Raw genomic sequence first — 17,200 nt, 5'->3', positions numbered from 1 at the left:
TCTGCTGATCAATGTGTTTGGCCACAATAGAGGTGTCAAAGCATCGAAGGTGACTCTGTCAAAATGGATCAAGGAGGCCATCACCTGCTCCCTGCATGCTCAGGACCTTCCGGTACCTGAGTTTGTCCGTGCCCACGCCACCAGAGCAGTGGCAACGTCCTGGGCAGAAAGACGTTCCCTTTCCTTGGAACAGATATGTGCCGCTGCTTCCTGGAGTTCACAGCTGACCTTCGCCAGGCACTACAGGCTGGATTGGCGTGCGGCGGATTCCACAGCGTTTGGACAGTCTGTCTTGGCATCAGCCTGCCAGGATCACCCACCCTAGGGTAATAGCGATACTTGCTAAATCCCCAGTTGTGCTGCTGGTTGGGCGTAGGGGGAATGGAAGATTATGAATGATAATCTGTTTTCCCTTAGCCCAAACAGCAGCACAAGGCTCCCTCCCAGTTCCTTGTCATGGTATTTGTATTTGTATACTTTGATACTAACACAGGGGGGAGGAGGTCTTGCGGCCTCTTATAGGGGGTTAAAGCTGTTAGTTAATTAAAAGTTCCACCTGTCCTAACAGCTCACAGGGGCAGAAATACCCCAGTTGTGCTGCTGTTTGGGCTAAGGGAAAACAGATTATCATTCATAATCTTCCATTCTGTCATCTTTTCAGACCCCATAGTATAATGATCGGCAACCCAAGGGATACAAAATAAAAAACACTGTTACTTACCTCTCCTGGGCTCCAGTGCACTCCCTGCTGATGTGGGCCATCTTCAATGATGCACCAGACATCACGTAAGCCTAGCTTGCATCGCAATGCATAATGATGCAGGCCTGGCCCACATGACATATGGGACTTCACCAAATAGAAAATCAGTTGAATAGAAGACCGTTCTACCTCCGGACTTGAATAAAATATAGCTTTTAATTCATCTTGTTAAAAATTAAATTAAAAAAATTAAATTAAAAGACGGTACAAAGTAGTACAAGACATGAAATAGTAGGATAGTACAGAAAATAGTGTCTACAACCACTAATGTGTTTCAGGACCAGTATGTCCCTTAATCATAACCATCGTAGTATGGGAGCATACTGTTACCTGCTGGGGTTATTCCCGCTGGGCCTTAATGTCCTGGGCCCTGTGGTAGCCGCCACCTCTGCTACCCCAGCAGTTATACCCCTGCGAAGGAGCACTTCAGTTTTTTAGTTTGTGGTATATGACTTTAGTATAGGGGTCATCAACTTTACAATTATTGCACGGCATTCTAAGTATCTCATCTGTGATTTTTTTTTTTTTTTTTTAATTTAAATCAGCACGCCGTACAAAGAAGGTTGTCTATTCCTGATGTAGTGTATGAGTCAGGAAAGTTTGATATGTAAGGGCTCGTTCACATCTGCGGTCCGGCACTCCGTACTTAGGTTTCCGTTTCCTGCCTAAAACACAGGCAGGATACGGAAACCTGCAGGAGTCTCTCTCACCCATTCATTTGAATGGGTGAGAGAGATGAGCGGCGGTGAGCGTTTTGCGCTCTCCGCCGCGAAACCGGGTTTTATAATCCGGACACAGAGTCGGACATGCAGTACTCTGTGTCCGGATAAAAAAATCCGGTTTCGCGGCGGAGAGCCTAAAACGCTCACCGCCGCTCACGGCCGGACCCGGTCTATGGTTTCCGTCTTCTGGCATGCAGAAGACGGAAACCATAGAACGGAGACCCCAAACGCAGGTGTGAACCCAGCGTCAAATGTGTCGCATGATGAAGGGCAAAAGGGCTTCCATTGGTCTGGTACACATCACTATACCATAACCATACGGTATTCTATGCAGGGACCCACAGCAATAAAACATACACTGCATAGATTATTTTCTAACATGTGAACCTATAGGTGACGTATGCCAGTGTATGAGCCTATGGGTGACGTATGCCATATAGCAGAGGCAGGGTGCAGTCTCATCATGGTTTTTGGGGTTTTTATTTTTTTACACCTGATCTTTTTTGGTTGTTTGTTTTTTTATATTGATCTTTATGTAAATGTTTTTTTGCATTTGTTAAATGGATCTGCTTACAGATGTAAAAAAAAAAAACATGAGGTGAATTCAACCGTATAGGATAGAAAAATCTCCCAAAATATACCCATAACGTTGCCTGACAAGTCTAGAAAAACTAAAATCAGGAGTGGGCCAGAAACTAATAAAATAGAAGAAAAGAGAAAACTTGGGGAACATGTACAGTAAGAGTCCAGTAAAGTGGCTTTCCTATTACTAACAATGCCGACACAATAATAATCTGTATCACTAGTATAATAAAAATAATTTAAAAAAAATGTATTTGAATAAATTAATCCAATAGCAGCAATTCAGAAAACATGTGGAGAATGCGGGCATCGATCCCGCTACCTCTCGCATGCTAAGCGAGCGCTCTACCATTTGAGCTAATTCCCCTGCTCTGCAGCTAGTAGACCCCACACTCCCTTCCATTATGACACTCCTAGTATATCTCATACCGTCCTATCCCCAGACCACCAGCCGCTGAATAAATATTACCCCTATCATACATAATAGTGATTTGACTGCACCGCCCGCCTCCCCTCTGCTGCAGGCCGAGTCTACCGAACCGATGGCCACATAATTATGCAGACGGAAATGACGCCGCCCGGTAGAGGGCGTTGAACGTGCTGACATCAGCTGCGTGGGCTCCGGTGCTCGGCGGCCGAGAAGATGGCGGTGAGCACAGGTTGGTGGTGGCGGAGAGGCTGGGGAATGGGGACAAATACACGAGAACTTTCCCTAGTTGTCGGTCCGGTGTGTTGCGGCGCGGCCCGTGTGGCTGCCCCGTCCTGTGTGCTCCGGGTCTGGTGTCATTCATTGCAGTGCTCCGTCATGTCCGCGGTCACCTCTGCCTCCTCCTGTGAGCCCTGCAATGTCTGCTGTAGTGTCTGTATATGGTGTATGTGTGTGGTGTATGTGTGTGGCCTTATCACATGCTGCCTCCATGTAGTGCCTGTATACCGTGCACACAGGCCGAGTCTTCTGCCAGTACAGACACATCAGCCATGTTGCAGGAATATTTTTGTAATACTGCTGTGTGATATCTGAGAAGTCACCAGAGCCAATTGTGCTGATGGTTGTAGAAACTTTCCTAGGGAAGTAGTGGCTCCACCATCTTAGTGTCTGTTTTGCCCCTGGTTAGAGCATTATTCAGACTAGTGCAGCTTTTTTTTTTCTGCAGTAATAGCAGTTTCTGCTGAGTCTAAGGGTCCTGAGCGTCCATGTTTATGGGGAGATGATAGAAACCTCTGTGGGATCCTGTGTCAGCAGTTTATCCCTCACAGGAGCACAAGCCGGTCATAGAGTTTAGGTGTCAGCGCAATAGATAGTTCCCCTGACTCCCCCGTATACATGCATACTCAGCCAAACAGGAATATGATGTGAACAGGATCCGTCCTTTACATTACATGCTCCTGCCCAAAGAATCGGGCGTTTTAAAAAAACAAAAAAACACCTGTCCCTTTTTCTGGCCGACATCTGCCGTCAGATGGTCCCAATAGACATAAGAGTGTTCATTGGTTTGGTGAGGCCATATCTTGTGCCCGTTGTAAGGAGGTGACTGGTAGTCATTGATCGTGGACCACCAAAATGACTCTCTTCAGCTGTGTTGGCCTTGCCAAGGGATTTGTGTTACCCCATTCCTGCCATTTGATGTGCATGTACTTTGTAATGTTGAGTAAAGAACGTGGACTCAGAACCTTTCTATGTACATGGCAAGTGCTGGTTGTATTGTACAGGCAGGCACCTGCTGCTAACAGACACAAACTGTTCCAAAATTCATTATGGGGGAAAGATAAAAAAAGACGAAATACAATTTCAAAAGAAAAAAAAACTTACCAGGATACGGATATGTATGAAAGAATGATGGATGCTAGAATGGAGTGGGTAATATGCCTGATATGCTGTGGATCCAGTAGGTGGCGCTGCCCCCAGGGACTCTTAGTATGAGGCACCACCTGCTGTGTCCATGTCAGTCCAGGTGGGTTAGGGTTGCATATAGGGGAGGCATAGTTATCCTCTACAATGCAACACCCGAAAATGCCCTGGCTGTGAAATCTCATAGACTGTAAGTCCTTACGGGCAGGGCCCTCTATCCCACCGTGCCAGTCGGTCATTGTTAGTATTATATGTGTTAGTATATTTTGTGTACTGTATGTAATCCCCTAAATGTAAAGCACCATGGAATTAATGGTGCTATATACATAAACAATAACAATAATAAAAAATCTGGCAGATGAAGCCAATGGTCTCTGAAGCGAGGCATTGCCACTTACTGGATCTATGACACACCTGATATAGACCACTCCTAGAAGCCTAACAAGGAGCAATTATCTGGCCAATTACAGGGATCTCTGATAACAGGTGTCATTGTACAGTCCATGACCCGACAATCCGGTTCTATCAGTGCTCATGTAAAACAAGCAATTCCAGATTGTCAGCAGCACATCGCTCTACATAAATAAGGGCAATGTTCTGCCTACACATGCATACGGTGATGGAAACAAACGTTCTGGAGCAATGGCCATTCCTGCCGGGTCAACTGGTATAAAGGGGCCTGAAGCCCAGAAAGAACAGATACTGCAAGTAATACGTTACACATTCTGCTGAATCTTTTCCCACGAAACTATACATCACTCTGCTATAGGTTATCCTGCTCTGTAACATGCCACCTGCAGGTTGGACTACAGTTTTATGGCCCCAAGGCCCACGGCAGCGACCCGCAGCCAATAAATGCTGCGGGAAAAACCACAGCAGTGACGCATCGCAGTTCTTCCCGCAGCGCTTTAAACCGAAAGCTCCCAGATGTTTCCTCGGCAGACTTTCTGTTACAATTGTATCTATGGGGAAACAGCTGGCAATTCCATAGATATAATTGACATACTGCGATTTCCAAAACCGCGCCAATTTTTGAAATTGCGGCATGTCCGCACTGCTGTTTTCCCCGCAAAGTGGCCATGTGATTCGCTAGAATCTCATCCATTTTTCACTTACTGCAAAACACCATGATTTTACCCATGGCATTTCTGGCCCTTGGGGCCCCGGCCTCAATGTTATTGTGGTTTTGACAAGTACTCAGAGATCTGCTCCATAAATCACAGCAAACGTAGAAAACTGCAGCAAAACTGATACCTGCTCTGTCTGAATGGGGTTTTATAAAATCTCTTAATTCACAATTGTGTGACATTTGGCCATTCACATTGTATACAGATATTCTAAAAGGACTCTGCAACTAGTGATACTCTTAAAGAGATGTTTCATTTTTTTTTTTTTTTTTTTTGTATACCGAGCTAGGCATGTAGGTTCCCTGTCTGTCAATCTGTGACCTAGTGCTGATGCTCCATTTGAACACTGCTCAGCTGCTAAATGGTTCTAGTGCAGAACAAAGGTCAGGAAGGCCAGGGACCCGAATGGAGACCCTCCATCATTGCTGGGGTTTGAGGAATGCTCCCCCTGAAAGTGCAAGACTATGGAAGAGATGACGCTAGGCCCGCCCTTCTGATGGTCGGGGGATTGTGTGCCACTTTAGCCATTTCTTGCTGATTACACCACATTCAGTTGGTTTGATGTGTGCCACAACTTGGCAGGACTAAGAGGGACCTTGAAGGGGGTGATATCAAATTTTCATACTGATGACCCATCCAAAATTAATGGCACCGATATTTCTAGCACTGGAGTGCTTACCAGGAAACCGTGTGCTTAATTCATCACCCTGTTGGCTTTCTATCGGTATATAATGCCGCACATTGATAAGGACGTGATAAAGTCCACTTCAAGCCTTCTTATTTGTTTAAAAAGAAAACACAAGTTTGTAAAACACAGAAGCCTTAGGCTGGTCTTACACGACTGTAATGTAAGTCTGCAAATGGTCCGCAATTGAGGGTTTTCAGTTGCGGACACATTATATTCAATGTGGCCTCTTACACCACGGGATATTTTATCCGTGGTGTGGCCGGGCCGCAACCGTGGTCCGCAATTTATAGGACATGTCCGTAATGGCCGTGAATTGCGGCATTACACGGACTCGCCTATAGAACTCTATGGGCGAGTGCGGCAGGACATGGACGTCTACGTAGTCTATGTTGCCGTTCAGTAACTAGTGTTGCTGATCAGCAACTTGCGGACAGTACATTCAATACGGTCATGTAAGACCAGCCTTAGACCCTGTACACAATGGCATGCTTGGGCTGGGAAGAATAGTTGGGATGGTGACTGCATTTTCGAGACTGTATGCACATCAGCTGAGCTGTCAGCCAGTCCAAGAAACTTGGAGCATGTTTCCTGGCCCAAGCATGATTTATTATATGGGCTTAAGGCTTTTTCAGCCTTCTTTAGAGATGGTGTAAGTATCTGTGGATATATACATAAAATCCATAAAATGTCTTATTAGATAAATCTTGGGTACAGAGGCCTCATCTTTCTCTATAAACAGGACCTTTCACAATCTCCACAGACTCGAGTCCTTTATATTCTCTAATAGGCACCGCTCTAATGATTCCAGTACAGTTGGATTTTTTTCTCTCACCCTCAGGGCTCCCAACTATCCAGTACAGTTAGTTTTGGTGCAGGTACAATAATAAGTCTCTGTATTGTCAGGTGGGTGGGGTTGGGCCAGAACAGACAAGGGGGCGTCATGCTAAGCTCTGTACGGTGTCGGTGAGCTCTGAATAATTCCCAGTAACGCTAGGTTCACACCTGCATTCTGGTCTCCGTTCTGTGCTTTCCATCTTCTGCATGACAGAAGACAGAAAGCACAGACCGGGTCTGGACGTGAGCGGCAGTGAGTGTTTTATGCTCTCCGCCGCGAAACTGGATTTTTTAATCCGGACACAGAGTACTGCATGTCCGACTCTGTGTCCGGATTAAAAAACCCGGTTTTGCGGTGGAGAGCGCAAAACGCTCACGGCCGGACAGCTTTCTCACCCATTCAAATGAATGGGTGAGAAAGAATCCTGCAGGTTTCCATCTCCTGCCTCTGTTTTATGCAGGAAACGGAAACCTGCAGAACGGACACCTGGGCGCAGATGTGAACGAGCCCTAAGATGCTGGCAGTGTCAGAGAGTTTAGCATGACGCCCCCTTTGCCTGTTCTGTTCCAACACCACCCACCTGACAATATACACCTGACAATATAGAGACTGCTTAGCATATCCAGCACCAAAACTAACTGGACTGAGGGGTTGGGAGCCCTGTGGGGGGAGGGGCACTGGAATCAGTAGGGTGATACTAATTATTATGGGATAGAAAGAACTTTGGTTGGTGAGGATGGTGAAAGGTCCTTTTTAAACAGTATCTAAACTGATATAGCCGCACCTATCACACGTAGACAGTAGAGACTCCATTTTGAATACATTGAGAAAGACATAGTCAGGTCTGCCCAGGTACTTCTCTAAAGCTTCCCCGTCATTACCTTACAAATGGGAAACAAATAGATACATAAGAGACATACATAACACATATAATTATAATACACAAGTGACAGTGAAATATTACACTATTATATTTTTAATGGGGGTATTACATCAAAACTCAGCACAGCAGGTATTCATGTAATAAGAGTTTTATAGATACAATGTGGCCTGAATACACCATATTCATAAAATATAGAAAACCTCAAGCATACTGTCTATTGTTCTGGTTATGACGGCTGTAACCAGATCTGTTTAGGAAAATACCCCAACAAATTTTGATGGATCTCATTGACATATCCTGGGTGCCAGGTTTTTTTTTTGAAGACTAGGGGTAGTGCCACAGACTACATTATATTAGCCAACAGAAATACTGGAAGTCCTCATTGGAGACATTACACACAGGAATAAATGGGGCCTTATTTGCTTGCTTTTTGCATATTTCCTCCTGCTTTTGCCTCTATTTGTTGGTTTTGTTTGCTCAATGCTTTAAATATGTAGTTTTAAGAAAATGGGAATATGATGAAGCCAAGATATGCCAGCAGCCTCACTGTGTATATATTTATGTACATGTGTACACTGTATAACCTCAAATGTAAAATTTCCAAGTCTTCTGATTTTTCCCCCTATCCTATACTGCTCCCACCCCGTCACAATGTAGCCTAGCCAATCGCTGTGGTTAGACAATAGGCACCAAGCGTGGTGAGGGCAGTGGAGTAGGACAGGTTACTATATTGAAGGCTTGTTACTTTTTAAAAAAAATTTATTTTGGATTAATTAAACCCTATCTTTTGTATGTGAGAAAACGGCGCTTAAAAAATCTGGGAAACAAAATGGGGCACTGAATATCGAAAATGTTTTGTAGGAGACCTATCTTAAATTTTTCATTTTTTTTTTTTTTACCAGTTACAATTCCTCGTAATTTCTATTTACTGGAAGAACTTGAAGAAGGTCAAAAAGGAGTTGGAGATGGTACAGTTAGTTGGGGCCTTGAAAATGATGAAGATATGACTCTTGCTAGGTGGACCGGAATGATAATTGGGCCTCCTCGGGTGAGTCGCTTGCTTACTTTAGTAGCAATCCTATGCACAGACATCACAAGGTTTGGCAGGGGTGAGCAACATTGGAGATGTTTGGAATTACAGATTTAATATAGAGGTTTCCAAAGATTTATTGCAATTAAAAAAAAAAGAAAAACAGCACTGCAGACGAATGGCTGACCAGAGTAGCTCGCTGTGTATTCTGCATCCATCTACCATTGATACTTTACTGGAATGGGTTCTAGTTTATTCAATGTAATTGACTGGCCATGACTATTAGCCTGTTATATCTTATACATAGGCCTTACACAATTTAGCACATGATGGCTGACCAGTGACTTTCTGCTGCAGATTTACATGCAGATTAACCTCATTCAAGGCGTTTAATCCCCTGGCTGTGGTTTCTGCACAAAATCTGTTTCTGTGACATGACGCTTATTGGTGCAAATTTCAGATCCAGTGTCTGTTCACACTGAAATCTGCATGATAAATTCTGTGTGAGCATACTGTTGTTTTTTTTCCGCATGATATTACTATCGCTAAAGGTTATTATACATTAGCATGTTTTTAGATCAGTCTGTCTCTGTGATAATATAACAGCATCTTGTATCTCTGTTCATGATATATATATATATTTTTTTCAGACAAATTATGAAAATAGAATATACAGCTTGAAAATAGAATGTGGACCCAAATACCCCGAAGCCCCTCCGACAGTTAGATTTGAAACAAAAATAAACATGAATGGTATAAATAGCTCCAATGGCATGGTGAGTGTTACCCTCTTGGTTTAATCGTTGGTGATAATAACCGTATGTTGATAGACGTGTCCCGTTGACGCTATTGTATAGGAGAGCAGTATGCGCTTCCCTGTGAAAAAAACTTTATTTGAACCACTAAGATTTATATTAATGTCATGTCTGTTGTTAACATGTGCCCATAGGTGTGGCTACCTGGGTACTCTGGGTTCCAGTGAGTTTTGCCAGCTTTGTAAAGTCAGTTTGTGAAATATGGATCTCCTAAATTGTACTGTTAGGATCCCCTGTGGCACTAAGGGACTGCTGTCTTGTACTGTAATCATGTTTTCAGTACAGAACACAGTAGTCCCACAAGGAGGCAAGTACTTCTGGCCTCATAGATTATGATGATGCTTGGATTCCATGTCTGTGTTTAGTAAAGATGGGTGTTTGACCTAAATCAAAATCGTGATGAATAGGGCATTTTACTTTGATTATGACCAATTATTTAGGGCATGCCCCTTTTACAGTATGACTAAGTGTGGGGTGAACCCTGCGAGATTAGCCTCCTGAGGTTCCCTCAGTGGTTTTGTTTGGTGCAAAGACAGCCGAGCCAACACTGCTATTGTACTATGGGGTCTTTTCCAATCCTAGGGACTCGGGCGCGACTCCCTACTGTCTTTGGTGCTTCTGTCTGATATCAGGGACTGCTGAGGCCTGGGATTGGGCCTCATTATTACATGGCATTGTGATGCCACGTGACAATTGAGGCCCAATTACAGGACTCTGTGGTCCCTGACATCAGACAGAAGCACCAAAGACAGCAGGGAATCTCACCTGAGCCCAAGAAAGGTGAGTAATACTGTTTTATGTGTTTGATCACCTCCCTGGAGCCTCCACTTATTATACTCCAGGGTCTGAAGAGACCCCACAATATAATAGCAGTTCTGATTCGGACGTGTTCTGTCCAAAGGAAGCTGTAAAGGTTGTAATAACTAAACCGAAATAACCGGCATAAACAGAATCACGTCAGTTATCCTGGTTATTGATCGGTTATTTTTCAATTAATTGCCCAGCCTTACTGTTTAGTATTCCACTCTGGAAATATGGCTGATATTAATTGAAATGTAGCAGACCTAAAAGTGCCCATCTCTCTTCACTCATGCAATACTTTTTGCATTATCCCTTTCCTATGAAATCATTTGTTGGTTATAACTGCTTGCTGACATCATTGTTTCTTTCTTGTGATGTCACATTGTGCATCGTAATTTTATTTTATTTTTTTTTTGTGACTATTATATCATGATGTGCATGTTACACTGCTCAACATTGAAATTGCTAAACCAAGGAGGAAAAGTCTTGGAATTCTGGAAATTACAGGATCAATAGACATGTTAATGATGTGCACATAATAAATAAAACTTAAAGAGGACCTTTCATCAGATTGGGCACAGGCAGTTCTATTTACTGCTGGAAAGCTGACAGTGCGCTGAATTCAGCGCACTATCGGCTTTCCCGATCTGGGTCCCGGTACCGTAGCGCTTTACAGGCAGAAATGCCCTTCTGACTCTAAAGCGCTACGGTACCGGGACCGATAGCGCTTTACCCGGGGCATATATCGGGAAAGCCGATAGTGCGCTGAATTCAGCGCACTGTCGGCTTTCCAGCAGTATATGGAACTGCCTGTGCCCAATCTGATGAAAGGTCCTCTTTAAATATTGAAAATATCTCTATTTAGCATTTGTGTGAGCGCCACGTTTAGAAATGCACACACTTGGGAAGTGAAGGGGTTCACACTTAGGAATGTTGAAAGTTGAATTTGTCAATCAGAAAATTTCTGCTTCAGAAATTTAAAGCAGATTTTTTTTTTTCTGCTTCCGCGTACTTTCGTACAAATTCTGCATCAAATTCATTGCCAACGGAAAAGGTATATTTTCCACCTCTCGTTCATTTCAATGGGATTTCTCAGGGAGAATCCGCCTGAATAATGAGCAGGACACTTTTTTTTTTTTTTTTTCTGATAGCTGATAAAAATCAGCTACTACCTCCCATTTACTCTGATTTCAGGCAGAATTTGAGGCGGATTTCATTTTAAATTTGGTGTAAAAACACTGTCTGAGCACCCTCTTACAAGCTTTGGCATGCTATTACTGAGGTTATTAATGGTTGGTTGAGGACGCCTCACTGATTGCACTCAGACATTAAATCATGAAGACTGTCCGCTGGCAGAGCCATATGCAATTGCTAACCATAGACATCCAAAATATTCTTGATGAAAGACAAGTCTGGAGATGCTGCAGGCTATGGCAGTATGTTTAGGCCATGCAGGCTGTTCGTAGTAGCACAAGCACATGTGGCCTGGTGTTGTACTGTTGAAAAATGATTCCTGGGATGCTTTGCAGAAATGGCTGTACCACTCATTCCATAATCCAATCAATGTAATGCTGAGCAGTCAGTGTACCTGAAGTAAAGCCTAGAGGATCTGGCTACCATATATTATGCCATTTCTCACCATAACCCTGGGAGTAGGACTGATGTGACATTACCTTGTGAACGCCTCTTCATGGCGTTACCCACATGATCTCCATCATTGCGGCCAAGTAGAGCTCGTCACTGAAGAAGATAGATCTCCATCGCTGTGTTTCTGTGCACCAGAACAGCAGAGAATGTGGGGTGAGGTCAGACACCACAGCTGGACGTCTGACACTGTGTTCGGCCTCGTCATTCCCCAGATGATCCATTCATCTTCAATCACCTCTTGCTGTTATTCCAATTCTGTATTGTTCTTTCAACTACCACAAAAGAACAATATTAATAATGGTGACATCTCAACCGAGACATGTTGCAATCTACTGGAGTGTTACAACATGGTCTCTCAGTTCAAAGATTCTCTCCCTCTTTTTTTTTTTTTTTTTTTTTTTTTTGTGCAAGTGGCAATACCTGGCACATGGGGGCGGATTGTGAGATGCCTCTTGTTTGGCCAACACTTGATCTGATCTTTGAGGTTTCATTTACTTTTTTTTTTTTTTTTTTTCAAAAAAACAAAACAACTTTCGGTCTGGCTTTTGCTCCACTCCCGCATGGCAAAGATATGAGCTAGGTGCTAGAAAATATGATTATTTTTATATCTTGGTGACACATGCTACTTCCGTGATTACCTTATGACTTGTCCTTCTTGGTGTTGCAGTTTCATTGTTGAGTCTATTATTGTGTATTAGTGAGATGAATCATAAGCTCTTCCAGTTCTGAAATAGCATAGTTGGGTGGGGTTGTATTTCAAGTTCTGGTAAGGGGCCCTATGGTTACATCCTTACATGTACGATTAAAGAAGACCTTTCACCATTTGGGGCACATGTGGTATAATACATCGCTAGAAAGCCGACAGTATGCTGAATTCAGCGCACTAGGCTTTCCCGATCTGGGCCCCCAGTGAAGAGCTATTGGTGCTGGTACCGTAGTTCTTCACGGTCAGAAGGGCGTTTCTGACAGTCAGTAATGCCCTTCCTCACAGTAGCGTCTATAGTGCTGTACTGTGAGAGCGGTGAGGATCGTCCCCTCCTTATAGTACTCGTCCATAGACAAGTACTGGAGGGGGGGTCCTCACTGCTCAGTATCATCGCTGGGCGGTAAGAAACACCCCATCTCACAGTACAGCACTTTAGACGATACTGTGAGGAAGGGCATTCCTGACTGTGAGAAACGCCCTTCTGACAGTGAAGAGCTGCAGTAGCGGCACCAATAGCTCTTCACTGGGGGCACAGAACCTGAAAGCCGATAATGCGATGAATTCAGTGCACCGTCTGCCTTCTAGCAGCGTATTACACCGCATGTGCCCCAAATGGTGAAAGGTCCTCTTTAAATAAAGTGGGTCATGGGAGTTTATGGCAGATGTATTCCTGACCAGGAGATGTGATTCTATTCCATTTACCATTTCCGTTTTTCCTTCCTTTAGGTGGATTCACGATGCATACCTGTTCTAGCTAAATGGCAAAGTTCATATAGCATTAAAGTTGTTCTCCAAGAACTTAGACGCATGATGATGTCCAAAGAAAATATGAAGCTCCCACAGCCTCCAGAAGGACAGACCTACAACAATTAATTGATGTGGAAATGTTTCCTTACTTCCTCCCAGCCCTTGCCACGAATTTCTAAAGGCCTGCAATATGTATTGTTGCATGCCTCTGCCTCTCCAGCTCTGAGAGGGAAAGCCCTTTCAGCCCCGACAACTATAAACTGGGCACAATTTGCACATGACTCCTCATTGTTGGCTTGGATGTCTCCTAGTTATGATTCCCATTGGTCATGGACATCTTATGCAACGTTTGTTGTAATGAAACCCCCTTGCACCTGCACAAACAAAAAAAATAATCTGTTACACAGGAGCATAGGGAGTTCCAAAAGTATTGTTTTCTCATGTAGTGCTGCTTGATCATTGAGATTTACACATTCTTCATAGTTCTGTCGCTTTAAAGAGCAGCAGTACTTATTTTTCTACATCTGTATCATGGGGTTCCTTCATGTGAGATTTGCTGTATGACATTTCAGCTTTTATTGGGTAAGGTTCACATCAAGGGATTTGGAGCTGATTTTGAAGCGTCTCATTGTTTTCAGCACCCTGTGGGTCAGTGCAAACTGAGTTTTTTGGCGCTGATTTTGACGCTGAATCCGCCTCAAAATCAGCTTCCAAAAAAAGTCTCCCAATAGAGTTGTAGAGTTTTGGAGGCTGATTTTGAGGCGGATTCAGCGTCAAAATCAGCGCCAAAAAACTCTGTGTGCGCTGACCCTGAAAGAAGAAGCATCCTGCTTCATCTCTATGCAGATTCTGTGGTTGTTTCAGCCACACGACCCACAGCACAAGGCTCATGCTGGTTAATCCCATTGGATATGAGGCTGATCAGTGTGCAAACCCATAGCTTTGGCTTTGTGGAAGACTGACTCAAATCCCTCTGTGTGAGCCTACCTTTAGATGCTAAGGACCACCTTACAGTATTTTAAATAATATTTCCATCTATTAATACAGTTTTGCAGGTTATATATAGATACAATCTACAGACAGAGCTGAATAAAGTTATAACCACGTTGCATTACTTATCTTGTGCTAAGTTACAATCTGCTGCTTGTAGATGGAAACAGTCAAAATTGCTAACAATTTGCTTTCTTTTTCTTGCATCAGGTGTACAGTGCCTAATGCAAAGACAACATGTACCAGAATGTATCATGATTTGAGCATGAAAGAAAAAGCTAGAAGATTTCAGCTCTGAAGCCTGCACGATTATGAATGCAGATCTTGACTAAAATACAACCAATAGAGTATTTTTATATGTTAAGTTTAAAATAGTGTTTAGGTGTGGTCAGTTGTGTTTAATGTCATGCAGGAAGTCTCAACGAAAGGGACGTTTTCCTTTAATGGGGAAATCCAGTAATAGCAAATTATCCTGATAGGGGCTAAATGTTGAATTTGTGACAGTCTGACTATTGGAACCCCAGCGAGAATAGGGGTTCAGTGGTCAAGCAGCGTTCATTACTGCTCTATTTACTGTCTACCCAACTGACAGTAATGGCTAAATACAGCGCTCGCCATCTTTGGTGGTCCCATAGACCTTGGATGGAGGAGTAATGTCTTGTAAACTGCTGCATTCAAACAGGTTAGGCCCAGTTCACATCTGCGTTTGGGCCATACCTTTCCCTTATCCGCAAGCAATATGCGAAGAGAAGTCCTGCAAGCAGCACTTTTCTTTCTGCATTTTTCATGCAGAAACCACACGGACCCCATTATAGTCTATGGGGCCCGCAGGTTTCCTTAGGTAACTGCTTTTTTTTGCAGATAGGTTTCCGTTCAGGGGGTCCCTGAGCAAACTCCCCGAATGGAAAACTAAACACAGATGTTAACCGGGCCTTACAAGTTCTCATGGTTAGTGGGGATCCCAGCAGTCAGACCCGCACTTATGTAGCAGATATCCCCCATCTTATTACTGGAATACCCATTTAGGATGTCGCAGTAATCATAGGTTTATAATAATTATGCCTATTATGATCTGAATGTACTTATGAAATAAAATCCTTGCTAGCGCCTAATATTCACCCAGCTGTCACAGGAATGTTTCTTTCAGGGGCGATTATATTTTAAGATGTGTATCTCCGATGATTTTCAGCCATGAAGCAATGTGTTTGTTGCAAACAGGTGGTAGCCAACTTAATAGCCAATACTTGCTGTAAGCAGATGCGGCATCTGCACATCCCTGACAAGTCTGTATTTGGGAAAAGGGAGGGATCTCTCAATAGCTTCGATACAGGACTTGGTACACACCTTCTGCTGTTTATGGCCAGCCTTAGTCCTCTAGCATCTTTTACAATCTGGCTAGCTCATTTATTTATAGAAAGAATATTAAACAGGAATTCTTGAGCAGTTTCTAGAACATGAGAATGCAGCAATAGGCATTGTTCTTCTTGTTTTCTTAACTTCAGCTCCTTCCCTTGTACATGTTCTATATGGGGCCAAGTATAGACTATTATTTAACTGTTATTGGTCATGTTTGAGTGTACAGTATTCTACTGTGATATGGTTGGCATTCATTTATGCTGGGGTCTTTAGCTTCGAAGTGCAAAGTGTTAGGACCCACATCGGGTATTTGCTGGTTAGTTACTATGGGTATTTGCACTTTTGGCTATTACTCTTCTGCACATTGTCAATAACTTAACCCTGTTGTGTTGTATTCATTTACAGGGACGTAGAGAAGAGTACGGCATGAACTACTTCTCAATCTTCCTACATGTAAGGGATCATTTGACACACGCAGGACAAATAGACAGGGCTGCACATGTTCATTTTCCTGTTTTTAGGGCAGTGATAGATTTAATTTGCCCTCAAACTATCATGCATATGTCACAAGAGAAAAGCATGAGGATATACTGTAGTCACATGAAGGTTAGTATATATTGCACATTTTACTAGAAGATCTGAAAGTGAAATATAATTCTATATACACCCTATTCGGCAAAGGGAATGCTATTTTAAAGTACATTGCAGCAGGAGCACGTGCCGGCGTTTCTTTTGTGAGAGGCATCACAGCGGACTAGGAGGCAATGTTGTGTCAAAGTGTGTTCATAGAATAAGATATGGGTAACTCTGTAAAGCAGCTCCTGTTTGTTACTTATAACAGACAGCAAACATTTGTTTACAGCCTTTATTCCAATAAACTGCATACTTATACAGCAGACGTATATGAAAAGGATATGGATAATGTGACCTAAGGCTGTAGCTAGTCTTACTATGTAAATAAAATGTTGGACGTGTTAGAAGACTTCTGTGTTCTTTATTCAAGGGTTAATGGGGATGTTCCTAAAGAGTTTCTTTTATCACAACCTCATTTTATATGGCGTGTTAGGGCATTTGGACATTTTAGATGGGGTCTGCCAATAGACCCTTGTTTTTCAAATTCTGGCTAACTCCTTTAAGGTTAGAAACATGCGCTAAGCATATAGTAGTAGTTCAGCTCTAATGTCGCGGGCACAGAAGCTGGGCCTTAAGCATTACTTCCAAGGACCAGCTGTTGGAGTTGGGAAATACTCAGACTCGGTGGATTGACCCCCTTGATGCCATGATTAATAGCGATCACGGCATCCAGGGGGTTCAAGGGCAAGATATCCCTCCAACACTCATCACCTCTTGCGCCCCCTTTCCTCCCCATCTCTTCCATTCAATATGCGAGTTCTGAAGGGTTGTTATGGCAACCAAGAGGCCAGGCAAAAAACTCTTGACTTCCTATGCAGAGTTCCAATAGGAACTACTGTGCGATGTTCCAAAATCGCAACCCTAGCATTAATCCTGAGGTTGGTTCTGCTGATACCATTCCACAAAGTCCTGGTTTAAGTCTCTGTATTTCCTGTCGTCTCAGTCTGTGATGAGACCTACCATTGCAGCGTTATCGGAGTACTTTTGTAAGTAATAGCTAGATGAGTTGCACCTAAAGTCAGCAGTGTG

At 43.2% G+C, this 17,200-nt stretch overlaps 1 protein-coding gene and 1 non-coding gene across 2 annotated transcripts; one reads left to right on the top strand and one right to left on the bottom strand.

Annotated features, from left to right (window-relative positions):
• Window positions 1-2,358: 2,358 nt before the first annotated feature.
• On the bottom strand, window positions 2,359-2,431 carry TRNAA-AGC (transfer RNA alanine (anticodon AGC)). The gene has a single exon. It is a non-coding gene; the product is annotated as a tRNA-Ala (tRNA).
• Window positions 2,432-2,646: 215 nt separating this feature from the next.
• UBE2V2 (ubiquitin conjugating enzyme E2 V2) lies at window positions 2,647-16,520 on the top strand. The gene is made up of 4 exons (XM_075270571.1): window positions 2,647-2,723; window positions 8,349-8,494; window positions 9,127-9,252; window positions 13,172-16,520. Exons 1-4 carry the CDS (start codon window positions 2,708-2,710, stop codon window positions 13,316-13,318), a joined length of 435 nt encoding a protein of 144 aa, XP_075126672.1. The 5' UTR covers window positions 2,647-2,707; the 3' UTR covers window positions 13,319-16,520.
• Window positions 16,521-17,200: the final 680 nt, after the last annotated feature.

The sequence above is a fragment of the Leptodactylus fuscus genome, chromosome 4, assembly GCF_031893055.1.
Source record: "Leptodactylus fuscus isolate aLepFus1 chromosome 4, aLepFus1.hap2, whole genome shotgun sequence".
In the NCBI taxonomy this organism is placed as follows: Eukaryota; Metazoa; Chordata; class Amphibia; order Anura; family Leptodactylidae; genus Leptodactylus; species Leptodactylus fuscus.
Note: the sequence above shows the minus strand (reverse complement) of the source record. Positions and strands in the feature narration are given on the sequence as shown.